The sequence below is a fragment of the Cheilinus undulatus genome, linkage group 14, assembly GCF_018320785.1.
Source record: "Cheilinus undulatus linkage group 14, ASM1832078v1, whole genome shotgun sequence".
NCBI classification, from domain to species: Eukaryota; Metazoa; Chordata; class Actinopteri; order Labriformes; family Labridae; genus Cheilinus; species Cheilinus undulatus.
Window position 1 is genome coordinate 25,704,114 of NC_054878.1, and position 27,948 is coordinate 25,732,061.

General features: G+C 39.4%; 1 protein-coding gene across 7 annotated transcripts; it reads left to right on the plus strand.

Moving 5' to 3' along the window:
• Positions 1 to 27,742, plus strand: ylpm1 (YLP motif containing 1). Of its 7 annotated transcripts, none has more exons than XM_041804423.1 (24): positions 1 to 864; positions 937 to 966; positions 1,978 to 2,193; positions 3,812 to 3,850; positions 4,345 to 4,533; positions 4,851 to 5,362; positions 5,594 to 8,359; positions 8,916 to 9,039; positions 9,318 to 9,462; positions 9,549 to 9,638; positions 9,726 to 9,906; positions 10,008 to 10,031; positions 10,142 to 10,332; positions 10,488 to 10,642; positions 10,741 to 10,803; positions 10,921 to 11,040; positions 11,602 to 11,778; positions 11,865 to 11,948; positions 12,048 to 12,131; positions 12,569 to 12,643; positions 23,728 to 23,779; positions 25,954 to 26,075; positions 26,268 to 26,451; positions 26,981 to 27,742. In XM_041804423.1, exons 1-23 carry the CDS (start codon positions 310 to 312, stop codon positions 26,412 to 26,414), a joined length of 6,141 nt encoding a protein of 2,046 aa, XP_041660357.1. In that variant the 5' UTR covers positions 1 to 309; the 3' UTR covers positions 26,415 to 26,451; positions 26,981 to 27,742. The 7 variants fall into 7 exon arrangements, with proteins under 7 accessions (XP_041660357.1, XP_041660358.1, XP_041660362.1 ...); XM_041804424.1 differs by having other exon boundaries at positions 1,978 to 2,187; XM_041804428.1 differs by lacking the exon at positions 3,812 to 3,850.
• The last annotated feature ends 206 nt before the right edge of the window (positions 27,743 to 27,948 follow it).

The window sequence follows — 27,948 nt, forward strand, 5'->3', positions numbered from 1 at the left end:
TGACGTGTTTCCCCCAGCACTGTGTGCCGTGAGATGAAGCACTATCATACACTAAACGATATCACAAACTTTAACGTGTGGAAACACACAGGGGAAAGGGTACGACGGTTTGTCCATAACCAATAGCTATTTGTACTACAGAAGAGGTATTTACAGTCCGTGTTAAATTCGGTGTGACGCAGACGTTAACTGAAAATGTAGCTATCGATTTTATGCATGTAACGTGAACGTTAGCAGTTAGCATTTTAGCAAGCGGGGCCCGGCTTTATGTAAGCACAAAAGCTGTGTACACCGCCTACTTTTTATACAATGTATCCCTCTTGGGGAAATTATGGAGGATCCCAACCGCCAAGCTATGGAGGACCGGGGCCACGTAAACAGCCTGGCGGTGGCATCTCTGGCCAAGCTGGGTTTGCTAGTTATGAGGCCCCGGCCAGCGGCTCGATGTTCGCCAGCCTTCAGGAGCAACACCTCCAACAGATGCAGCAGCTCCAGATGCTGCACCAGAAACAGCTCCAGTCGGTTTTACACCCCGGCTCCGGTAATAATTCTTACGGTGGGGGTCATTCAGGGTCATCGTGGCATTCAGATGGATACCCGATGGAGTCAGACAGTGGGCCTCCGCCGTACTACGAGGAAAGCGAGATGCCTGGTCCGGCGAATAGGGGTCCCCCTCCTCTTCCACAGGGCAACCAGCAGCCTCCTCCACCACCTCCTCAAGCTGCCCCCAACGAGGCCCAGCCGGTTCCTCCGCCTCCAGAGCCCCCGGCAGTGAAACCACCAGAGAGCATGGCTGCTACCAAAGCCAAGGAGACCAACAATCAAACTTCATCTAAGGCAGAAGAAAACTCCTCAAACTTGCAGGTATAGTGTTTCCTCTTTTGTCTTGATTCTGATCAGTTTTGGATGTTTCCTCACTTTTCCTTCTGCCCACAGCTAAGGAAACCAAGTCATCATTTTGTTGAGGTAACAATGCATAATTATAATCTGCTGTAGATTATTATTATAAGTGATGTCACTGTATGGGTTGATCTGAAAATGTAAGACTATAAGCTAAGTTTACAAACCAGTTAATATGTGAGCAGGCATCATGTAACACAATGACTGTTGGAAGGAGAAGTGTGAAAACAAGTACATCAAACGTCACCATGCCACTGATTAAAGTGCAGTGAAGCTAAGGATGTCTCACTCATAGACATAAAGAGAGGTTTACAGACAGTAAGTAAACAAGTCAGTAATGGTTATAACATTACAAAATAAATATTTCAAAATATTATAAGAAACTCTTCCAGATCTGTGCAGAATAGTTCCAATACTATTGGTGCTGATATTAAGTCAAATTACCTGTACTCATAAAATAATGCAGATACTGGACTTGATATCATTTCACAGCACGATGTTAGCCTCTCATTATTTGAGTACATATTGAAGCTATTTCTGCATTTTGGTGTCAATTTCACATAAATGAGGAAAACACAAGTAAAGCACACTGCAAGCTTTGCACTGCTTTATTATCAGCATGAGGCGTGACACATGTCTGATGGAAATAAAACTAAATTTTGAAAAAACTTTAAGAATTTCAAATTCTTTATTAAGCATTTATGTATTTGTACTTGGTATCTGTACTTTCACTTTGATGGGATTAAAGTGGTAGCGGTGTAACTGGAGTGTAAAATCTTTTGCACAACTGGACAGGTGCATAGGAGGAAGTCAGTTGTCAAAATAAAAAAGACTCTTACACTGTTGTCTGCACTTGCAATCCCAGGATTTACTGTGCTGCTTCAGAATGCAGTGCTCAGGCTAATTTCTCATCAGACTCAAGCTGTGGAATTGCAAGTGTGCAGGAGTTGTCCTCTTCTTCTGTTTCCTTTGTTTATGGTTGTGAGACAATGCTGTGGAAGCAAATATAATAGATGAAGCTATCAGGATTCCTAGTTTTGTTTGCCTGATATATGCCTTTGTATTTTTTGTCAACAGCAACAGCAGCAACAGTGGTATAAACAACATCTTCAAAATCTACAGAAGAAGCAAGAAAAAGCCAAACAGAATCAGAAAGAGGGTCCTGCACCACCTCCACCTCAAGGCAAAGCAGCTCCCCCACCTCCTCCATCAGAACCACCGAAAGGTGCACCACCCCCTCCCCCTCCAAAAGAAGAGCCCCCAGCACCTCCTCCACCTCCTGAGGAAGTACGGGTAAGTAGTTTTAAAATGTAATACATGTATGTCATTAACAATTTAAGCTTTTCTGGGTTAAAGGTTTATTGCAACAAATATTGAAGCTACTGTCTCATGCACTGGTAAGCAATTCTGTGTGTAATAAAATGTATAATATTTAGAGATGCTCCAGTTTATTGATTCATTGAAAATACGCCTGTGTAATAATGCCTCTAACCACTTATAACCAAAAAAGAATACTATATGGTGTCTGTGGCCAAGAGGAGCCCTGCAGTATAGTTTAATTTCATAGACTACTTGAAAATGCAGTACCTTCAAATGTTGGATGGCAAAAAAAAATTTCTGCTGCTGCAGGTCAGTCCTCCTCATACACTTTAAGCAGCTGTGGAAAGATCACCCTTCTTTTTCATTAAACCCTGTTTGTCAAAAATAGTAATCCAGTGTGGAAATCCATGACGAAATCTGCAGAATAAAGTGTTGGTAGCAAACTGAACGAGATGCTATAATGCTACATGATGATGTCTGTAAGGGGGAACTAGTCATATCACTAAGGTGAATAAAAAGTTATCATGTGTTTAAATATGACTTCAAGCAACCGGTATTTAGGTTGTAGCAAGATAGTGGAATAAAACAACTGATTTCGTAGCAAAATAGAATAACTGCATCCATTTTTGTACTGCTCTGTTGAAACAAAGACAGTCAATGCATGTGGCTGTTTGAAAAAGGCACACTGCCCACTGTAGGAGGTCCCAGTACAACACAAAGTTAAAAATACCAACTGCTGTATCAAAACACAAAATATGATCTGTATCAGTTTCATTAAATCTCAATAAATGATTACTATCTGCAGAAAAAGAAGTGATGAAGGAATCCTTGTAATTTCAAGGCTTGTAAATCAAGAGTTATTAACGCAAGTTCCCTGAGTTCTCTTAATCACTGTTACTTTAGTGGGTTTGAGTTTATAATGATAATGTTTGAAATGTCAAAAATCCAGGATGTGCAGTTTGAAGGAACCAAGTGCTAGATCACTGCAGCCTGCTTGTCTTCTCTTCTCTTCTTGACATGAGCATTTTAAGGCTTTTAAATCTGCTACAAGCATAACCCTAACATCAAATTCAACTGATGTGGAGGAAGTCACTATGTGGGAAATGTCAATATGTCAAATAAATAAAAGACATATATTGTTATTTTTACCATTTTTTGCATGCTTGTTTTGAGTACTACAGAATGATAGGATTGTTTACAAAGGGGGTGCTTTGAGCACATGTCTATCCTCTTGGTTCTAATATCTATAATGAAAATTCACAAAATGCACCATGGGTTTAAAAGCTTTGTTTTCTTCCTTTTAAACTACAGTCTGAAATGATCACATAACACCCAAAGACTTGTATAGCAATACTGTGTCTTACATTGTTTCTATGTATATAGTCAGCTGTCTCATGTGTATTTGCTAAATACTAGATGCATGTAATTTGAAAAACTAACTAATGTGGCTGATTCAGTTAGGTATAACAACATCAATGCCTCCTCTATAGCTGTGCTTGTGGATAGTTCAGCCTAAATAATTAAGACTACTCCCATGGTTGGTCTAAGGGCTGAAACTAAACATTTTTTTATATTGTTTATAAACTTTCAGAGTGAAAATGTAGGAAAATCCCCTACATTTACAGAAACAGTAAGTCTCAACACTCAGTATCCCATCATCACCATCATACCTGTAGATATTCAACATTTCTATCATAAATGTTTAATATATCATATGACTCATGTGCATTGATTCATCGTTTCCCTTTACCTGGCTACTTTGTTCTTTTTGCCCCCCCTTTCCTTGTCTGTGACTGGGTTCACGTCATATTTCTTTGGTATTAGTGTAAATGTTATACCTCTATCCCGTGACCCCTAGAGGGATAAGCAGGGTAGAGAATTGATGGATGGATAGATTATACCTCTATTGGCAGAAAATGTATAAAGTGATCTTTAATGTTTAGAAGTATCCTTTTGACACCAGGCCTGTTTGACCAAAGGTGCATGTGTAATATGAATATTTTGTTAGTCCTGACTTCCCCTTCTTCCTTAAAAAAGTTTTCATTCTTTCACAACAATCTATCTTCACATCTGCTCCAAGTCATAAGAAGTGATTAGCTTCAACCTTGCCTTTTAACTTTACAGCCTGAGGAGCCTAAAGACCCAGAGGAGGCTGCTCGCCTCCAGCAATTACAGGCCGCTGCAGCACAGTGGCAACAGGTGCAGCAGCAGAGAGCAGGTATGCAATACCAGGCTCTCATGCAACAGCACGAAAAGCTTCAGCAGATCCTGGAACAATACCAGCAAATAATTCAGCAACCTGAAAATCTACAGGTAGGTAGTTTTTTATGCTCTGTTGCATTTTGACCTGATCCCAATAAATTCACATACTAATAATTGAGTGTTAAATGTTGCATAGTTTACCTCCAGTAAGAGGGTTATTGAAAGAATACCAATACTGATCTTGGTATTTGAACAATAATTGAGTCTTGGATAGGGTATTGTCAGTGTAACAAAGTCAGTTCCACAAGCCCATAAGCATTGCAGGGCCAAAAAGTTGTAATTTTAAAAACTTGTTTTTTTATGTGTACCTTATTGCATTTCTTATCACAAGTATTAACAGATTCCATCAACTTTGTCTCCTGTTACAGTCAATGTCAGCTGAAACACAGCTGAGGCACTATGAAATGCAACAGCAGCAGTTCACCCCTTTGTTCCAAAATTGGGATTGCTCCTTTGCCCTATGGCATGAACAGTTCAAAGCTTATCCCCACAAAGACCAACTACAAGACTATGAGCACCAGTGGAAGCAGTGGCAGGAGCAGATGAATGCCACCAATGCCCATCTTCAGGAGAGGATTGCCACTTTAACTGCCATGGTGCCATATACTTCAGTGCAGTATGGTAGTGGGATGATGGGGCAGTATGGCCAGTACCCTGGGAAAGACATGCAAAAGCAGCATCAGACAGTAGCCCCTGGTATGCAAAATTCCCCTGTTGCTGGGGGTCCTAGACCTAAAGGGCCACTTCCCACTGGCTTTGGGCCAACATCAGATTCATCTGCTGGACCTCCTGTAAGTGGAAATGGTCCTGCAGGCATTGTCAGACCCCCAGGCCCCTCCACAGTTCAGCAGCAAGGTTTCAACAACATAAGAGGTCCACGGTCAGTAGAAATCCTGTCCTGGTATTTTGAATTGTATATTTCTGATTATAAAAAAGTGCTTTTTTTTCCAAACAGATTTTTTTAAAGAAAGATGGTTAATTAAAACATACATGTTTTTATATTGAAAAATGTAAACACATCACTGGTCGTACCTCATTTTTATATCGTTAGACTTTACATTTTGTTTTAGTGAGTGTTTTTTAACAAGTTTTGTTGTCCTACCAATTTCAGCGGAAGCAATCCTAGGTTTGGCCAGCCACAGCAAGGTTTTGATGGTCCCCAAAGATTTGATCAACCACAGCAGCGATTTGATGGCCCCCCTCAATTTGAACAACCAAGAAATCGCTTTGATAGTCCCTCTCAATTTGAACAACCAAGGCAGCACCTTGAGGGACCTCAAAGATTTGACCAACCAAGGCAGCGTTTCGATGGTCCTCCAAGGTTTGACCAACCAAGGCAGCGTTTTGATGGTCCTCCAAGATTTGACCAACCGAGGCAGCGCTTTGATGGTCCTCCGAGATTTGACCAACCAAGGCAGCGCTTTGATGGTCCTCCAAGATTTGACCAACCAAGGCAGCGGTTTGATGGTCCTCCGAGATTTGACCAACCGAGGCAACGCTTTGATGGTCCTCCAAGATTTGACCAACCTCGTTTTGGGCAGCCTAGGATGGAACAGCCTCTGAGGCCTCCTGGACCCATGTCTCGTTTTGAACGCCCACCAGGACCACAGGAAAAACAATTACAAAGTCCCCAACCTAAGACCGAACCAACCAATAAAGAACCTACAAGTACAGATTCCAAAACTCATGGGAAGCCACAGACTGAAAAAGATAAAAAAGATTCAGAAATGGTTAAGCCCACTGCTGAAGACATGACAGATGATAACTTGCTAAATAATGAGGGCTTTTTTGTCCAAAGCGACCCTATTCCCCAGACATTACAAACAGATAAACCAGAGGAATCTGATAATAAGGTTTCTAACAGTAGTGAAACCTCCAAACCTGTGAAGAGCACATCTTCTGGAACTGTTCCTTCTACTGTAGTACAAAAAAATACTTCTACACAAAAGCCTCCTGATAAATCTGTAGGGCCAATGACAAACAATAAACCTGAAATTGTTCAAAAGCCTCCTGGAATTCAACAAGGGCCACAAGCCTCTGGCCAGATGAACTCAAGACTAGATCCTGCGAAGCCCCCTCCTGGAAGAGGACGAGGCCAGCCCCCAGCACCAGTTACCCCTCTTGGACGAGGAAGAGGGCAGCCAGTTGGTGAAGAGTTCAGGGGGCCTAATACTGAACCACTTGGGGAGGATATGGAAGACATGTCGTACGACTACACGCAACCTGAAGAGAACTATGAGATGCCAGAAGAGCAGGAAGAATATCAGTGGGAAGATCCCTCGTACAATGAGTTTGGTGGTGAGGAAGAGGGACCCTCTGAGGAAATTTGGATGCCAGAGGAAGATCACTTCTATGCAGAGGAAGAGTATTATGAGGAACCCATGGGAGGGCCCCATAGGGGAAGAGGAATGCCTCCAATGATGAGGGGAGGGCCTCCTAGGGGAATGGGAGTCCCACCTTTTGGAAGAGGTGGTCCTCCTTTTGGAAGAGGAGGTCCACCGATAGGTAGAGGGGGACCACCTTTTGGAAGAGGAGGTCCACCTATGGGCAGAGGGGGGCCCCCATTTGGAAGAGGTGGTCCACCTGTGGGTAGAGGAGGTCCTCCTATGGGTAGAGGAGGCCCTCCCTTGGGTAGAGGAGGCCCTCCCATGGGAAGAGGAGGCCCTCCCATGGGAAGAGGAGGACCACCCAGGGGAAGAGGTGGCCCACCTATGGGAAGAGGAGGCCCTCCCTTGGGAAGAGGAGAACCAATGGAAATGCACTGGGAAGAAGAGTCAGCTGAGTACCCAGAGGAAGGTGATCCCTACTGGGAGGAGAGGAGACCTCCAATGAGAGGCATGAGACCACCATTTCCACCTGGCCGGGGTCGTCCCCCTCGTGGTCATCCTGGTTTTATGCCTCCAGGACGGGGACGCCCCCCTCACCCACCACATGGGCCAGTGGATCACGATCCATTAGGCCACGGAATGAAGGCTGATGAGGCAGAAATGGATCCAGCTATGATGTACCATGACCCCCATGGCCATCCAATGCACCCTGATGTAGGAAGAGGCAGGCGTCGTGTGCCACCACCACCACCTCATGAAATGTTGGAGTCTGCTGAGGAGCCTTTGTATGATGGAAGAATGGAGGGAGAGTTAGGGTGGGAGCCGCCACACAGCAGGGGACCTCCTGCACCTCCACATGAGATGATTGATTCAGGAGGAATGAGGAGGAGACCAATGGGTAGAGAGATGAGCAGAGGGATGTGGCGGCCTGGTCCAACACATGAAGAATTTGAAGAAGGATATAAAGAAGGTTATGTTGAGGATTATGGTCATGGGGAAGATGGATATCGTTGGCACCCCCCACCACCAGACTATCCCCCAGAAGATCGTCATGAGGCACGGTACCGTGAGTCTGAGTGGGACAGAGAGCGTTCGCCCCTTGAAAGAGACTATCCCCATCGCAAGGCACCACCAGACCCCTACAGAGATAGCCGCTGGCTGGAGGAAAGAGAAAGAGAACGGGAACGTGGACTCCCATATCCGTATGATGAGCATGACAGAGGTAGAGAGCTTAGAGTCCGTGAATACAGAGATGAGCCACCCCCGTTGCCTCCACCACCTTCAGAATGGGAAAGATCAAGACATGCTCCACTACCTGAGAGAGTGTATCCTTCTGACTTTGAAGATCGCAGACCTCGCTATGAGGATCACAGGGAAGGGTCACCTATAGATAGACCTTCAACTTTACTTCCTGCTGCATCTGCTGCAAGCTTGTCGGAGAGCTCAGTTGATGTGGCATCACAAGGAGCAAGCGGAGCAAATGTACTTGCTCTCTCCCAGCGTCAGCATGAGATCATCTTGAAAGCAGCTCAAGAGCTTAAACTTATAAGGTAAGGTCTAGATTTTAATCACTTACTAGTTGAAATCATTTTTGTCTCGTGTATATTTGTTTTTTTTAAATCATTTTATTGTCTGATAGTAATTCTTGACTTGGGTATTTGCTGATACAAGCATCTGATTGATGCCATTGCATAATTATTTTTTAATTGTGGAAAAAAACACTGATTTCTGAGAGGTTTTTGCTTCAGTAAAATTGTGCCCATTAACACTGCACTGTTAATGTAGTCACATGAAAATGCACATGCAGGGGGTCTATTACCTACAACTCCAGTCTCTTTTTAGTCAAGCCTTGTAGTCTGCATTGTCATTATGTGTCATTATTTTAAAATTTTAAAAATATATACCAGGGTGTTTCTTCTACCACCCAAAAAAGTGAATGTAAATGAAAATGTATTGGTGTAGTAGTAATATTCAAAGGAAATTTCAAAGTTTGGTCAGCTGGCATTTGATTAGAAGACTGTTTCACTTTGGCTACTTTCCTGTAGTTGAAGTTATAGCTACCTGTAATACTTCAACATTTGCACTCTCTTTCTTTTGGGTCAACAGAGAATTGCAGGAAGGAAAGACAGCTAGTACTGAACCTCAGCCTGCACCAGCTGACACCTTGCCTGAGCTTCCTGCTGGTCTTCTTGGTTTGGAGATTCCAGCAGATGTCAGGAACGTGTTAAAGGTATCACACGTTCACACAGGATTCAGTATTTTCATATCATGGTTATCATGGTTATTGGGGATAAAATTTCCATCAGCAAGGAAAAACGACAGTCCCATAGACTTCACAAACTGTCCAATACTTATTGCTTTGGCTGGTGGTAGTGTTTGGTACCATTTCAGTCAAATGTAGAAATAACATAGAAGAGCCAGAGGGCTTTCAGTTTTACATTTGTTTGCTGTTTCATTTAGTGTTTCTGACTGTTGGATCCTTACTAAAACAAATATTTAATCTCCAAGGGTATGAGTGCAGCTGCACAAACAACTGCAACTGAAGCTACATCATGGACAACAAAGCCTGCTGTAACAGATTACCAGTCATCTCTTCCTGCTGCATCCTCACTTCAAGTGATCCCAAAAACTGTGGATTACGGGCATGGCCATGGTATGAGCAGCACATTTAATCATTTCAATATGTGAAACACATTAAGTTGTTTGACCGTTTTTAGTGACGTTGACTCAATGTTTCAGAGCCTGGAGCAACAGTTGAGCGTATTTCTTATGGTGAGAGAATAGTATTGAGGCCTGATCCAGTGCCATCAGACAGACTCTATGAAAAAGGTGAGTCTTTAGACTATATTAAGCTTATCTTCTCAATTAGAACAGCCCTTTTCTGTTGTTCACTAATGATCCTTTTGATTCTCACAGAGCCTCTTGGTCTCAGAGATCCTTACAGCAGAGACCCATATTATGACAGAAGATCTGACCCTTACCTGGAACGCCGGGAATACAGCAGGGAACGGGAACTGTACAGGGAGAAGCTTCCACCTGAATATGAAAGAGAAAGATATGAGAGGGAGCGCTACCCCCCTAGAGAGAGGGATGAAAGGTGAGTTATACGTTTCCTCAATGACTCCCGAATTGTTGGGAAATCCACTGCTTTTGTACGTATGTAATGTTTGTTTCTGTTTGTCTGTTTCTTGGTTCAAGCACACAGTCCATGGTTGAGGAAAGGTACTTAATCACACTGTGCTATACATTGTGATGAGTCATCAGTGTGTGTCAGAAGGAAACAGGCCATCTAGTGATGAAATTAAACTTAATGATGCCTCTCTTCCTTGTAGGTCTCCACTGGCATCTGCTTTACGTACGGGATACAGGGAGAGAGACCGGGATGTCAGAGAGCGGTCACGAAGTGACAGTCGAGATCGAGATGAACATTATGGGAGGCCTGGCTACGAGAGACCTCCATACGAGAGAACTGGACTGGACCGCAGTGGTTCTGAACGTTATGGCCATAGCTCCTCACCTTACGGTATGTTGAATCCTACAACTGTCAGAAGCCAAGGTCGTCACATTTTTTGCTTGCAAGTCCAACGTCTGTCCTGACCCAGAATGAATGCTGTTGAATAAATCTGTAATCCAAAAACAATTCCATATAATATTTGAATTTGACATAATACCGCACAGGGGACAGGAGAAGTTATCCTGAAGAGCGTGTGCCTCCAGCTGCACCACCTCTCCCACCTCCACCCCAGCCTCCTCCCCGAGTCGAGAAGAAGCCAGAAATCAAGAACATTGACGATATCCTCAAACCACCTGGCAGATCATCAAGGCCTGAGAGGGTAAATAATGCTGATGAAATGTATCCTTCTTTATCCAAATAGCATTGATATTTATAAAGCAATGGACTCTTAATAATGTTTTATCCATGTGTTAACAGATTGTAATAATCATGAGAGGGCTTCCAGGAAGTGGAAAGAGCCACGTTGCAAAGCTCATACGGGTGAATGGACAATAAACAACAACAGTACACTTAGAACCCATTCAGAATAAATCATTGCCCTTTGTGACAAAGTCATTTGAATATGAAACTAACCTTTTTATTCTTGTTGACATTCAGGACAAAGAAGTTGATTGTGGTGGCACACCTCCAAGAGTTCTTGTCCTTGATGACTATTTCATGACGGAGGTTGAGAAAATAGAGAAAGACCCAGACACAGGGAAAAGGGTCAAAAACAAGGTCAGTATGATTTGAAACTAGTGGAAAGATTCACAAGTTAACCTTATGATGTGATATGGCGCAATACAGAATAATATAATTCATGATAACATGGCCTATGAAAACAAAACTATTATAGTACAGTTACTCTGATATAATTAATATATTGCAAGATCATCACAAATAATGACACCTAAGAGCTAATAAAAACTCTTCTCAAAAGGTAAAATGCAGGGTTAACGTTTTTCTTCACTTTGTTATCCATTTGGTGTCAGTTTATCATGCTTTATCTCCTTACTCTTGTACTACTGCCATCTTCATTTATCCTGCTATGAACTTTCGATTTGGCTTTTTAATTGCACTCAGGTAACCCTCATTAATCTCATTAATGTCATAGGTGTCATGTTAAGATAGCAAGATGATTTTAAATTCAGATTTTAAGATTTGGCACTACATGTGAAAACTCAATCACACAAGTTTGTCTAATGTAGAAGTAACAGAGTGGTATGAAAAAGCTGAATTAAATTGTGGCTGTTATTGTAAACATGGTAAATGTTTTATGACAAAATATGTTCCTTGCAGGTTCTCGAGTATGAGTATGAGCCAGAGATGGAGGATACCTACCGGAGCAGCATGCTTAAAACTTTTAAGAAAACTCTGGATGACGGCTTTTTCCCCTTCATCATTTTGGACACTATTAATGACAGGGTGAAACATTTCGATCAGTTCTGGAGCGCAGCCAAAACAAAAGGCTTCGAGGTGAGTTTGTTGTTTGCTGAGTCTGAAAGAGCACTTCCTTTATAAGGCCCCGAGCTAAGGAGGTGTTTTGCTTCTCTTGTTTTTAGGTGTACCTGGCTGAAATCACTGCAGACACCCAGACGTGTGGAAAGAGAAATGTCCATGGGCGTAGTCTTAAGGATATAATGAAGGTATGTTAGACCCAGTCAGCCCTCAGAGACTGAATCAAATGAGTGAAAGCAAAGACACAAACATGCTCCAGATGTCTTAAAGCATAATTCTACTTACAGATGTCAAACAACTGGGAACCTTCTCCACGTCACATGGTGCGCCTGGATGTCCGGTCCCTTCTTCAGGATGCTGCCATAGAAGAGGTGAGGTCTTTCTGACCCTGTTTACATTTTGCATTATCAGATAGTGTTGGTTATTTGTTTTGGATTGATGAGCTATGTTAAGCTAATTTATACCGCAAAAGCTTTACTTTCCAAACCGTATTTCACTGTTTCCCTCACATAGTATTCATGGAAAAATGAGGGAGAAAAGTTATTAAACTCTTAGCTTGTGGCTAATTTGTTCTAATGTATTTGTACTGGCAGCAGATCCACTGCACATAGCATGCTAGGATACCTAGCCACAAGCTAAGAGGCTTGCTGTACCTCTTTGACAATTTTTAAAGTAACTTTTTACTAAGTAAACCTTGTAGGGTGCTGATTTGATTGAATTGATAACAAGTGACCAGCAAGGCTAGACAGGCGTATATCAGCCACATTTTTTGCTGACTGGCCTATTAAACACACACTTGTTTTGATAGGTGGAAATGGAAGACTTCAATCCAGATGATGAGCCCAAGGAAGCCAAGAGAGAGGAGGAAGAAGAAGGAGATCTGGTAGGACATGAGAAGCTTTCATAGCCAGAGCTTTCAGAATCATTTACACTTAATTCGTATACTCATCTACCACATTAGGTCAATCAAGTAATTTATGTTGAGTATTTGGTTATATTTTGTGTTGTTGCATTGAGATTTCAGCACAAAAATATTAAACCAGGTGGATGGAGAAAAGCTGTTAGCACATGACGTTATGGCTGCAACAGCTTAAAGGATCTGTTTAAGGGTTCTGTTTTTTGCTTTTTTCTCAGATTTTATTTTGAAATAGTAAACAAATTAAATATCCACTTTAAGTTTTGAATTATAAATCAGGGCTTAAGTACCATTATGAGGAAAATGTTTCAAAACCTGAGTCTAAAGTATTTCTCATTTGAAGCAGCCTGGATCACACTGAAATTTACTGGTTAACTTCCATGGTTAAAGCTGATAATTCAATAAAAACAAAATAACGAATGTTTTAAAAGTTTAGTCAAAACAATGATTGAAGAAAACACAAATGTATGTATAAAAAATCTTCAAAGAGCAAATTCTGAGATTTCAGAATACATAATTATAATACATCAACCTTTTAGCTCGGATGATTTTGGAACAATGGGTACTAAGCTTGCCTTTGATATCAAGTAAAGTATTGCAGGTTTCAGATTTGGAAGTTGGTCCTTGAGTGATTTCTGGCCCAAAAAGAGTGATCCCTGTTCAAAGCTGAAATACAAAAATCACATTTTAGGATGTTATACTGTGGTTCTGATGAGAAACAGAGTCATGCACAGAGCTAGACTTCCTGTCTCCTCACTTGTGCTAATGTGTATAGTTGACCAGCTCATTGTAACAGCTTAAAACTTTGGATGTTTCCCATTGCCACCTTCAGGGGGATTTTTAGCATAAGGTGCTTAATGAGGAATGAGACCCAACTGGGCTGATGACATATTTTCCATAAAGCTTTGTTAAAGACAAAGTCACTTTCATTTACCCCCAAAAAATGTCTATCCAACATTTTACTCCAAAACACCCAATGAACATCAGCTTTCCATTGAAATAGTTGTAATTTATTACCCATAAAGTAATTTTACTTATAATGGACAATAGGGACATTAGAGTGATGTACCTACGAAGGTTTATCACCTGAACATCCCTCCCTGAGGGATCATGTCACTTAAGTCTTATGTTAGGTCATTCTTTATATTTTTGTCCAACAACCTGCTCTTGATTCTTAATCCTAATGTTTTCAGTGTTTCACTGTCTTAACTATGTAGATATTAAGAGGCAATTGAAGGATTTTACTAAGCTGTAAGCAAAATTGGGGGTATTACTGTAAAATCTGGAATATAAGTACAAAAGCCTCAGCCAACTTTTTAGAAGAAAAACTTTAACCAAAAGTACGGCTTAAACACAAGATTTTATGGTAAGTCAAATGATCAAATGCAATAGTACAGATGCAGATGACTGTATGCTTGCACACACAGGAGTCAATTATAGTTGGTGACCTGTCAAAAAAAAGCAATAAGAGGTTTTCATTTTAAAAGTGGAGCTATACAAGAACCATTAATGATTCAGGAAATGGAAAGATACAAGGCCAAAATGCTGGCTATATCTAAGTGTTTTAATTTTTTTTTCATCAATACCTTAGTAGTAACAATTAACAGTGATTTTTTAAGTGTATCAATTTTATCACTTTGAATAACAAACTAACATTTAATGGTAATTGATTGATATTCATTGTGTCAATTAAGTTCTATTTATGAGCCTTGTTTGCACTATTTCATTGCATAGTAAATATTACTTTTTACGTATGGTTACTGTTTAACACATAATATTATTTAACAAATAAGTACAATAGAAAATACCCTTGATGTGGTGTAAAGGCCTTGTTTCCTCATACCTAAACACATTAAAACAATTCTTGTGAATATTTTACATTTGCATCAGTCGTTCAGATAATTTAAGAGATTTTCATGTGGGTGACAATGAAGCACCAGTATTGCATCTATTAGCATGAAATGGCATTCATAAAAGAGACAACTTAGTGTATTTGGTATTCGGAAGCCACACACTGTAGTGCAGCACTTTTCATCATTTCCAGTGTTTTATATGCTTCTGTATTTCTATGCATTATAAATGTTTACTTATTTCAGTGAATGCCCCTTTCTTTCATTTGACCATTATTTTAAAAGCTGATTCAAAAACAAAAAAGTGAATTTGAAAACTTAATGTTTTGATTTATTTTGTTCTGATTTGAGTACCTGTTGGAGAATTTACAGGAGCAATCATGGGGGTGCTTTAAATATCCAGTTTGTATGGTCAGCTTTTAATTAGCTCAGTTCATTCTTTTTATCATTCAGTATTCTTGCATGCAATTGGAAAAGTAAATCTACTGTAGGGATTCCCTGTATTAGAATCATCTGATAACTGATGTATCGATACTAAAAAAAGTAGTTGATCGGTACTGATATTTAAATATAGTCAAGACCTAAAATTTCAATCCTTTAAATCCTTGGTTCCCAACCTGGAGTCCGGGACCCCCTGGGAGGGCGCCAGAGATCTTAGGGGGGCGCAAGGCTTTGTCTGCTCTGAGGCTGCCAAAAATAGGTTTGCAAATATTGACTAAAACCATGATAAAGCAGTTATAAAGTAGTTCATACAAAGGTCTTTTGTTAATAAAAGTATGCATGGACCTTTTTTAGGGTTTTATCAGTGGAACAATTAAAATCTATGTTGATTTTTCGCAGCAATGTGTCACTTTTTCTTCTCTCCCGGGTCCTAGGGGGGCTCCGTTTTTCTGAGGAGCGTGTAGACGGGGCTCCAAGGAAAAATGGTTGGGAAACACTGCTTTAAATAAACAATTTAAAGTTGAAGGATGAACAAATTTCAGTCCTTCAAACACATTTTAAAGTGTAAGGAATGATGAATAAAGAGAAAGGCTTAAGTGGATGTTGTTCCAGCCTAAAACTTGCATGCTCCACTCATATTGGTCATACAAAGTTGCTCGATTGTATGGGCAATATTTACAGCTGATAAAGGCAGCTTTTTCTGGTAAAGATACTGGCCGTAAAAAATCGACAGAAATTTTCACATCCACTGATACCGATAACTCACCCGTTGAGTTAGTATCTGCCGATACGTCTATCATGCCAATAATATCGAGCAACCTTAATTCATTGAGATAGTCAGACTAGAACTTGACTTCCAAAATTCATATAAAGATGCTACTGTGGCTGAAACTATACTAAATCTAACAGCCTGTTAGAAGTCTAACACACCAAGATCATATGGTTGGAGACTGATTTACTGTTAAAGGGCAACTTATCCCCAGATCTTCACCTGAGTTGCAGCAGGGAATTTCAAGAACTGATGTACAGGGCTGGGAGGGAGGGGGTGATAAGAAACACCTATCCCCCCTTCCTACTGTCCCATATCAGCTACAACATCATTCTGTAAATACTGCTTTTTAGATTTGATTTTTAGCCATGATGTCATAACCTTTCAAGGAACACTTGCCAGGAGCTACCCGAGTGGGAAAAATGATATATGATCTTGTCGAAGACACAAGTTTGTACCAGGGGTTCCTACGGATCCTTGAAAAGTCTTAAAAGGCCTTAAATTAGACTTTTGAATTTTAAAACCTTTAAAAGTCTTATTTTTACCAGTGGCAGGTCTTACATTTTAGAAGACACACTGACTAAGATTTGTCTGTAATCTTTTTTTTCCAGCCAATGCTATACGATTCTAAATCTACTTTTTGGCATATATGCTTGTTCATTTAACAGTTAGCAGCATTTATAGCAGGGCCGTCTTTACATTAATCTACCTATCTGTCTGAGTCAGCCCCAGCCTCTCAGTGTCTTCAGCCACACAGTGGACGCCAGATCCCCCTCTCATTAAATATTACTCTCTCTGTTTAACATTGCACTTTTGTAAAACACCAGTTCTATTTTCTTACTGGTTGCTCACTCAAGAATAAATGCCGACTGCCCTTATTTTGACAAGTCTTTCTTGACAGAAAGTGTTATTCTGCTTTATAATAGTTAATCTCTTTTTAATCAGCTCAGCACACCTGCTAAAATTTTTATGATGAATATTACCATATGGCATATTGATAGAATAGAGACATTAAATGTGCCAGACATGATCAAATTTGGGCTTTTATGACAACAATTTCTTTGTCCTATACCATTAAACATTTCTCCAACAGTACATTAAATTTAAAAATTCAGTCTGACCTAGTCTGATGTATCGAGAAATCTTTTATCTTTGATTTTTCACATTTCATTTTTGACTGTTTCCCATGCAAAAAAGCGTCATTAATTTTTCTCAGTTCAGGTCTCAAAAAGGTCTTAAAAAGGTCTTAAATCTGACTATTAAAAGTTTGTAGGAATGCTGATGTGAAGTATCCCCTTAATTTTAAGAAAAAATGGTTTGTTTGCAATCTCGGGCAACAGTGCTATGATACCCACAATCCTAGAGTTTCACAGCAACGAGTGACACTCTGGGAGTGCAAATTTTATGGTCTGTTCTTAACAAAAGACTGTTTAAACAGGAAAGTGATGAAATATTGTATGGTCATGTAGAACACACACAAGTTTATCATCAACCTTGTTTTTAGAAAGACAATTAGGGCCCGAGCACTGACCTAGGGTTGGCGAGGACCCTATTGTTTTTCACTTGTCCTAAATTTTCCAGCAATTCAAGGTCTGTTTTGGGGATCTTAATGTATGTGAAAAGTCCTTTTTTTTCTCAAAAATGGTCCCCTTGTGGAAATAGCGATCTGGTGGTGGAACAGTGCAAGTCCGTCACACAGTGGCCTCTGGGGGCGCCAAAAGTGAGATAGGGGCCTGGGTAAGACCCACGTGCATGAAAATCGGTACACATATGTATCATAATTAGATGAAAAAAAATCATCCATTGACAGACACAAAGCACATTTTAACACACTTGTCAGAGGGTCTTCATCTGATTGACTCCTGAACTTTTTTAATCAAACTAGACAACCTTGAGACCCAAAGTTGTGCGAACTGTGAGTTTTCTCCATAGGGCAGGGCCATAATTAGAGCCCAAACTTAAACTTTGATATTTTTTTGCAAAGAAATTACACCAATAGTGCATTCTAACTTTTTTAGTGTTTATTTCAATCATCACCAAACTTCCCAAGGATAATCACACATTGGTCCTGAATACATCCATGCATCAATATCATTACTTTGTCACAGCCCCCCCCCATGTGAGTGGAACATTTACTGCATTGATTTGTGGTGTATTTTAGGTCTTCAAAAAAAGAAAATCAGCCCCTGTACACCAGTCTTCCTAGGGTAATGATTTTAAATCTACACATGGGTCATGATTAACCTGGTATGCGGAAAAACCAATCATAGACAGTGATTGGGAAAGGGCAGAGCCTTTGAAAAAAAAAAAAAACTCGGAGGGTGATTGGATGAACATTCTTTCTGTCACATCTTTACGGGCCAATCAGAGCAACAAAAGACGTGATGTAGCCACTATCAAGCTGCGCCCCTACCGAAGGAGTAAACTCCATAGAGAACTGTATAATGTGAACCATGGCAACTGTAGACATGTCAGTACACGACTTTTGTCATTTTTGAAAAGAAAACAACTCAATGCTGTTCTCTGTTCTTCTTTTAACAAAGAAATGTTGTCAAGTTCTGATAAAACTGGTGCTTTAGCTAGCAGCATCCATGCTGCTAAAGCGCTAAGCGTCTTCCACCATAATTGCACCAGCCTCTTGTTGCTGCTTGCTTACATCATGACTCAGCCGCGCCCGAAAGTACTACCCCTCGTTGCTGATTGGTCCTGTCACTTTCTGACCGGGCCCAAACGGTTCAGACGGGAGCTTTGCGAGATGGATTCGCCAGTGAGAAAAACGGAAAGAGGAGTATCCGTCTGTTTTGCAAGGTTAGATCATGATCAGACCTACAAAAAAACCCTCTTGGACCCATGCCAAAATACCATCAGGAAGCCCACCGGCTTCAGCGCAATGTCAAAGAACTGCCTCTTGTTGGAAAATTATTAACTGAAAACTGATGTAACTTTGGGGGAGATCATTCTATGGTCTTCAAGTGGGGCTTTTCCGTTACATGGCGTGGCTCGGGTCTACTTGGTTTGACTCTGCATGGCAGCCCAGCGTGGCAGGGGATTTGCCTTTCCACCACAACCAAGCTACCCGTTTGAGGGCTTATTTAGATCCGATGGCACAGTGTTTTGAGCCCTCCTCGATCTCTCTGCACTCTCTGATCTGATTGACTACAGCATTTTAAAGGAAATCGGACCCTGCGAACCTCTTCTACATCTTCGTCAGCGCAGCGCACTTGGAGCTAGCTGGCTCGGCCAAACTGGTGATGTAAAAGCAAATCGGCCTGGCTCGGCTCGGCTCGGCTCAGCTTGGAACGGCACGGCCAAAAGTCATAGTGGGAAAGCCCCAATAGTTTTATGGCGACAGAACAGTATCACACTGAACACACCCACACAAAAACAGCTCATCATAGTGCCAACAGAAATGACGGTCATTTCTGTATTCCTCTTAGTGTGTTGAACCTATCATGCTCTGGTTTTGACCTGAAGTCCCTAATATCTGTCCCGCAATTGACATGTTTCATCAATGGATGCCCCAGTGACCATGGCTGCCATTTTGATCTTTCACCATCAGACAGGAAGTGGGTGTACTTCTAATATGAAATATCCGCTTTCATTCAAATTTCATACATACGATCGGGGTCTGCTCCTCTCCAGATATGAATGTTAGTTTCATGGTTTTGCTGCAGCACCCCTTACTGTAAGATGCCGGTAGTACCTTGAAAATAAAATGTCTAACTTTTTTTTTTTTTTTTTAATTTTACATGATAAATTGTCCTGCCCTGATCCAATCTCCTTATCAGTAACTTCCTTTGTCACACTGCCACCTACTGTTGAAGGGCAGCACTACCTCATAAAAAGTGCAGTGCCTTTTTTTTTCTTTTTTTTTCTTTTCTTTTCTTTTTTTTTTTTTTTTTTTTTTTTTACACAAGTACACTCAAAGGAGGATCTATGTGGTCTCTGCCATGCCGCAGCACAACGCAGGGGTTTACTAACACCCAACAATTACCACACACATGGGCGGTTGTACCACACCCCGACATGCACTGGGGTGCGAGGGCCCTTCAGTGCAGCCCTAGTTTATTGGTGGTCTTGGGCACTACATTACCCACACACCTAAAGTAACACAGGTTTGTCTCTGATTGGTGGAGCCTTCTGTGACCAGCGAATTTCAGCTATTGGCTGCTACTACTAACATTAACTCACTTAGAACAAGTGGGCAGTAACTGAAATTTTTCAGGAAATTGTAGTTGAAGTAGACAGTTTTAGCCCGTGCAGTGCAGTTGCGTTGCATATTTTAATTACAAATGTAGGATTTAAATACTAAGTGCTCATACTTATGGACCCTTACTGATCAACAGTACTTGTAAATACCCATAAACATAAATTTTCATCTGAGGAAAATGGGCCCAGTGTTTAGTTACTCTCTAAAGGTGTACCACCCCCCCAAATAATGTGATTGCAGTTTAATAGCAATTGTTTTTTAGTTCCTTATCTTATTTATTTCTCAACAAACAAGCAATAAATCATTCTGTTGTAAAGCAAACACAATATTTGGTAGATTATACTAAGGCTGAACAATTTTGAAAAAAATGTCTTACTGCGATTATTTTTGACTTACTACGTATTTGGTATGAATTGTTGATTAATTGATTTGATACTTTTCTCATTTTTAACAAGAAACATATTTACAAAAACAAGGAAAGTAGGATTTTGTGTAATTTATTCTTGAAACAAAATGACTGAATATTTGCATTATATCAGAGGATAACATCAAATTGCATCTTCTGCAATTTGGAAACTACAGTAGGACATATTTCAATCTAATCTAAATTTCAATTATTTGCACATCCTGAGTTCTCAGTAAAGGCTTTGGCCAGGAAGCCCTGAAGATGTGACATTGCACCTTGTATGTGGCATTGTAGGTCAACTGAAAGAAGGTCCACTAGTAACTTGTACAAGCAGACATATCCTTTTACCTACCACAGGAGAGTAGTACATATTTCTTCATAAATCGATTCTCCTCTGTATACAGGTATAGTTGGGTGAGAACAGTTTTACAGTTAAACGATCTAATCAAGCCATAACCATGGCTCAATCTAACTATGCATGTAAACAAACTGAAGCTGCAGTCTTAACACCCTTGAGTAACGTCTTTGCTTTGGATAAATGTTTTTCAGTTCAAGGAGAAAGGAAAAGAAAAGCTTGTCTTGAGTTTTCTTCATTTCGTCAGTTAATACCTACAATTCCATGAGTTTGAATGGACATGAAATCAACTTAGGCTGCAGTCATCCCTACCGTCACTGTAGTTCATACATGTCATGTCTGAACTGATGCTCTCATAATGCTGCTATAAGGCAGTTCACAAGAATGCAACAATTGGAGACTATGAGGTCCACCAGGAACTGAACAGAACCAGTTCCTGGTCTGATCTGATGTTTCGAGTTGTTCTCAATTTATTGCAGCCAAGGATATAATGATACATCCAAGTTATATAACAGTATGTGTCACAATACTGCCTTCACAATATAGTTTTACCACTGTTTGCTGATTTTATTAAGAAATGAGATTGAAAGCAATTCATAAATAAATAATTCATGTACTTAAACTTTCTTGCAATTAAACTGAAAAACAGTTTTCTTTATGAGTTTTAGTTCTACTTTCAAATATATTAAGGTAGTAAGTAGTAAAGGGTCGTAAACTTATAGAACTGTATTGGTTGAAATGTAGGAAATTTATAATAACTGGTAAAACCATGTATTTTTTCACACTATCTTACATCATTTATTACAAATGAAAAGAAGACAGCAAACATGGTTTGCAGTCCTCTTTTTGATGTAAATTTTTGCTGACATGTTATATAAAATAAGCTAATGAAATAGAAAAAAGGTAAGTTATAGAAATCAGACAGGGGTTTTAAAATCACACTCCATATGACACCAAAATCTGAAACATACCTGGTGCTTGGAGTTTGGTGGACGTTTTTTAAACTTCTTTGAAAACATATAGCTGAAACCAGTTAGTCTGTACATTTTTATGAGAAGTGGACTTACTTAACGCATAATGAAGCTTTTCTGATCAGTGCTTTTTTCTTGGGGGGTTTTGAATGAATTGAATGAAGTAAAAAGCAAAATCAGGAAGTAATCATGGATTCACAGAATCACACCTGAAGAAACGAAGTGAATGTGCCATGTTTGTAACAGGTCCGTTTATATAGAAGTAAAGCTGAAGAATGGAATAGCTTCAATTTAACATGATTACGTGAAAGTTTTTTTTTTTTTCTTATAGCACAATGAAATTAAATTTGACTGTTCTCTGCTGTTCTCTCTAATTGGAGATGACTGTTAACTCAAGGTATAATGACTGGATGAATTTTCCAAAATCTCAACCATGAGGTGCTTTATAATACACAGATCTATATATTACCTAAATACTGTGTGTAATCAGTCATCAGATGATTTTTGTATTAAACAACTTTTCTTGAAACAAAGGAATTGTGGTGCTTCACCATACTACTTTGCAGCTGCACAGTCAGTCTGATTTTAATATAAATTTGCTGTTATTCAATCAAGCACAGCTGACTTTGTTAATGGCCGTGGTCTGATTGTATCAGTTTCAGCACACTGTGCTTGAATGCATTTTTGGACATGGCATTAAGATAAAATTTGACAACATTAATATCCAGTCTGAATGCAGTCTATCTTATTTAAAACTGTTTTATCTGATAATGCAACAGGTTGCATCCTCTAATGCTTAATAATAATCTTTTTTGTGCATTAAATACATTAATTTTAGTCACTATCTCCTATGACTTGCCACAGTGATGACCAAGCCAATGGCACATTCCTAATAACCCTTTCATTTGTTTTGACCTGGTTGTTGAATTTTACAAAGAAAAATCACAGACTGTATCTCAGCTAAGCTGTCAACAGGTGTCATTGTGAGGCCATGGCAGTGAACAAACAAAAATTATTAACTACTACAATGAAATTACAAACCAAAAAAGGTGATGGTGATGAATGAGATTCAATTCTCACCTGTATTATTCAAAATAAGGAAGCAACAACATACGCCTGCACAGATACTTCACCTTATTTTCAGGTCTGAGCGGACAAGTACGAACCACCTGTACCGTCTTTAACCTGAGATCTGATTAGAAATAACACATGAACTCACTATGTCAGGGTTTAAAGTTTAAATTAAAAATAAGGTTAGAAAATATCATTAAAGTATGTGTTGCATACTGTGGACTAAACCTGAAAAGTTAAAAAAAAAATATATAAACTTGACTACAATGCTAAAAACAAATGTTGACAATTAGAACTTTTTTGATCGAGTTCATTGAATAGAGTATTTAATGAGACGAAGGAAAATACAAGTTATGTTGTCAGAGAAAAAATAAATTCACAAAGGAATCTAAATTTCAGCTGAAATGAATGTTTATTAGAGACATGACACAAGCAGGCAAGATGTGAAATCTTAACAGTTTGATTTTGTTTTTTTTTTAATCAAAGACTTCAGGCTTTGGTAGATTGTGGACTGAAGGCAATTTGCTTTAGCAAGCGCGCAGAGTAGTCTAAGTGCTTGCTGCAAACAGAATATGTAATGGTATTTTAATGATGATCACATGATCATTAGGTCATGTAGACACACTAATGTGAAGATGGATCTGCTGGGTTATTCTCTGACTGAGGATTGTTTTTCAACACACTGGCCTTTGATTTGTGTTCTCCTGAGCAGAGCACAGATATTGTTCACTGATTTTTCAGAACAAAAACACCAATAACATTAGTAGTTTTAAGATTACAAAAAGAAAAATGCATGCCAATGTAATATTTTGTGTTAACAAGATCAATCCTCATTTAGTCTCATCCTTCAGTTGTCTTTGTTTTCTTTGAACATCTGATAAACCAGTCTGCTTTCTTTCAGCCATCCCTGCGCCCCTCTCCCCCTCTCTCTCTGCTCCCTGTATGTTAACCGTTGCAGTGTTTCTTTCTATAATTTAGGGCTACATCCCAAAAAGCAAATGGGAGATGGACACTTCTGAAGCAAAACTTGGTATGTATTTCTTTTTTTTCTGTCTTTATATAATAACTCAACAATGTTTCATCCATAGCATCAAAAAACATACTCAACATTAATGTGCATTTCAGCAGCTGCTTGACTTGTGATGCCTTTTATGTGCATAGGTGTGTTTTTGACACTGTGTCTAAAATTTTAGAGGTTATTTTTTAAATGTATTGTTTTGTAATGGAATCTATTTGGTTTGAGAAATTGAGTTGTGTGCTTACTTTTGACAGAAAAGATTGAAACTGAACTCTAAAGCTAAAAACAAAAACACATTTTAGGCTGTACTGTGTCCATGAGACAAATTTCTGATGTTATGAAGTAAATGTTAAATTCGGTACACTGACAGGCTTTCTTGTCATGTGACAGATGGTCTTTTAAGTAGTCTGCTGGCCGCATAAAATTCTAACCAGATCTCTAAAGTAGCTAAAAATGTGTGTGAATACTTCCCATTGACTGAGGTCTGTAAGGGAGCTGACACCTGCCTGAATGACATACCAACCTTGTTATTGTGTGTAAATCTCACTCAACAGAATAAACATTTATTTCTACCTTTAAGTTTCATTGCTTTTGTAAAAAGTCAAAATCAACACCATGATATATATACACTATATTGCCAAAAGTATTCACTCACCCATCCAAGTAATTGAAATCAGGTGTTCCAATCACTTCCATGGCCAAAGGTGTATAAAATCAAGCACCTTGGCATGCAGACTGTTTCTACAACATTTGTAAAGAATGGGTCGCTCTCTGGAGCTCAGTGAATTCCAGCGTGGTACTGTGATAGGATGCCACCTGTGCAACAAGTCCAGTTGTGAAATTAAATGAATAATATAAATTTATAAATATTAGTCAACTGTTAGTGGTATTATAACAAAGTGGAAGCGATTGGGAATGACAGCAACTCAGCCATGAAGTGGTAGGCCACGTAAAATGATGGAACTGGGTCAGAGGATTCTGAGGCGCATAATGCACAGAGGTCACCAACTTTCTTCACTGTCGATCGTTATAGACCTCCAATCTTAATTGGGCTTAGATTAGCTCAAGAACAGTGCGTAGAGAGCTTCATGGAATGGGTTTCCATGGCCAAGCAGCTGCATCCAAGCCATACATCACCAATAGCAATGTAAAGCGTCGGATGCAGTGGTGTAAAGCATGCAGCCACTGGAGTCTAGAGCAGTGGAGCCGCGTTCTCTGGACGCTTAGTTCTAGTGAAAGGAACTCTGAATGCTTCAGCATACCAAGAGATTTTGGAAAATTCCATGCTCCCAACTTTGTGGGAACAGTTTGGGGATGGCCCCTTTCTGTTCCAACATGACTGTGCACCAGTGCACAAAGCAAGGTCCAGAAAGACATGGATGAGAGAGTTTGGTGTGGATGAACTTGACTGGCCTGCACAGAGTCCTGACCTCAACCTGATAGAACGCCTTTGGGATGAAATAGAGCTGAGACTGAGAGCCAGGCCTTCTCGTTCAACATCAGTGTGTGACCTCACAAATGTGCTTCTGGAAGAATGGTCAAAAATTCCCATAAACACACTCCCAGAAGAGTTGAAGCTATTATAGCTGCAAAGGGCGGACTGACGTCATGTTAAACCCTATCAATGTCACTTAAATTCATATGCGAGTCAAGGCAGGTGAGTGAATACATTTGGCAATATAGTGTATTTTTCACAGGCGCCTAAACTGAAAAACACGTATGTTCTCATTTCCTCCCAGCATATTTAATGACTCATCTGTGAGGTTTGAATAGCATGGTAATGATTACTGTCACTAGTTCTTTTATTTTAATGTAATATAGCATCATTTTTCTTCACAACTGTAACAGATGTTATTTCATGTAACACTTTAAACCACGTCTATAAAGAATGAATCACAAAGTGATAGACGTCAGTCTTAAGCCTGTGATTCTGTGCACACGGACAGCACTTTTACAAGCTAAGCTATTGATGCTGGGACTGAAAGATGCTTTAAATTCAACATACTTAATTTTAAAATCTCTTGTTTATTACCTAAAAGAAGCATGCATTCATGCATTTTGCACACAAGGCCAATAAATGAGAAAAGTTTAAGCTGCCTTTATAATGAAAAAAATTATAGTGTAGTCAGGCTTAAGGGTTTTTAAGGCCTCAGAGCTAACCAGCAGGGTCATTTTCTTCTATACAGACAAACTGGATGGTCTTGGGAGCAGCGGGAAGAGGAAACGTGAAGACATGGCAGGCCTTGATCACTTCCTTCAGCTGCCAGACGACTATGCCACTCGCATGTCCGAACCGGGAAAGAAAAGGGTAAATAATGCAGCACTACAAAGCCTACCTTTATATGTTTTTGCCTTCAAGATGAAAGGAAAACCTAAAGGTGAAAATCGGATCCTCAGGTCTGCTTTCAATTTGAAAATGTCCCATTCAATTCAACTTTGAACAGTATAAACCTCTTTTTCTGTTATGAGATCATTAAACTCGGGTTTTCTTTATATTTAGGTCCGATGGGCTGATCTAGAAGAGCAGAAAGACGCTGACCGAAAGCGAGCTATCGGCTTTGTGGTTGGTCAAACAGACTGGGAGAGGATAACGGATGAGAGCGGCCAGCTGGCACAAAGAGCTCTGAACAGAACCAAGTATTTTTAAGAAGATAATCTAATGTCCTTTTTCCCTTTATTAAATGGTAAGTTTAAAACTCTTTAGTAATTTTTTGTAAGGTTTTTGATGCAACTGATGCAAAGTTAAAGAAAGGAATTGCATCTGATTCTAAAATATACATTTTTGTTAATTTCTCACAATGAAACATTTTTTTATTCCAGTGAGTTTTTCATCACTGTATGAGGGCATATTTAAGACCTCTTCTTAAAACATGCCCTCATATTAAAATGGCTTTAATTTGTAGTTTTTGTAATGAAGCAAATAGAAACTGTTGGTTGAGAAGACATTTGCAGAGGAAATCTAATATCAGCGGTTTGTTTAAAAATGATAAGAAAATGTAAAAATAGATAGTTAATTTAAAATTAACGTCTGTCTTATTAATTGAGGAATACTTTCGTAGTTCTAACTACATTAATGATAAAGTGCATTAATGCTTGAATATGTAATTGCCTTTTCATCATAATGTTTAAAAATGTACCCATTATTATTAAAAAAGAAAACTTGAAAAACAAATGTCTGTCAGATGTATAAATGACTTGTTTTTCTCTTTGCAGGTATTGAGAATGTGAACAGAGTGAGGATTTCTAATGGTTAATGATGAGACTCATCCAGGAGACATCAAGGATTATTATCAACTTAGTTATTCCGTTGAAAAGGACACTGCAGCAGTTTTTCTTATTTTTAAGCACTCTGGTTGTATTCGATACATTTGTAGTTTGCTATTCTGTAGCTTTCTTGTCAGATGTGCTGTAGGCCTTTTCAGTCCTGTTTTTTGCTGTTTTATTAAATCCATGCTTTCTGTACTGTATACCTGTAGCACCATTTTTTGGTCTGTACATACATGACAAAAGACAATAAAGTTCTAAAAACTTACTCAACCTGGAAAGACTTTTTTGGGTTGCCTTTTTGGCTTGTTTATTCAATGAATCCTGTTTGTACTGGCTTGAAGAACAGTCAACCAATTGTGATATAAATGAATCATTACATATAATGACTGCTCACATGCATCTGACGTCTTCTGACGCTCCGTTAAGAATGCATTAATTCAGGTTTGTCACTGTACTTCATTAAAGGAAGAGAGTAATGATAGTTGTTTGAAATGATGAATTTTTTTTGGTTAAATATCCACTTAAATCTTTGTTGACAGCAAGATTTCACTTGACAAACATCCTTGATGCGTTTAGAAGCTGAGTGCAATTTGCTTTTGTTTGTCTTGTCGATATGGCAACAACTACATGGAAAATTACACTAAGAATACAGTAGGCTTGACATTGAACTATTTTTAATTGTTATTTTTGTTATAAATATTTTCCTTTTATTGTCTTTCAAAATTCTTTGCTAGAGAGTATTGCTTGTATGTAGATGCCTTTGCTTGGCTGCAATCAGTTTCCATAAAAATGTGCACCAACATTATGCGCTTGTTTTTGCTTGTTTAGATGAGTGCAAAAGGGCTCAAAGTTGTGCATGCGGCAACAAAGTAAAGTGTACTTTGATCACTATCTTTTTGTCAGGTTTAAGTGTC

Bases quoted from the DNA above. Each gene is read 5' to 3' on its own strand.
- ylpm1 (XM_041804423.1), top strand. From the start codon at position 310: ATGTATCCCTCTTGGGGAAATTATGGAGGATCCCAACCGCCAAGCTAT. The intron at 4,534-4,850 runs GTAGGTAGTTTT...CTCCTGTTACAG, and splicing joins AGCAACCTGAAAATCTACAG to TCAATGTCAGCTGAAACACA. The intron at 8,360-8,915 runs GTAAGGTCTAGA...TTGGGTCAACAG, and splicing joins CAAGAGCTTAAACTTATAAG to AGAATTGCAGGAAGGAAAGA.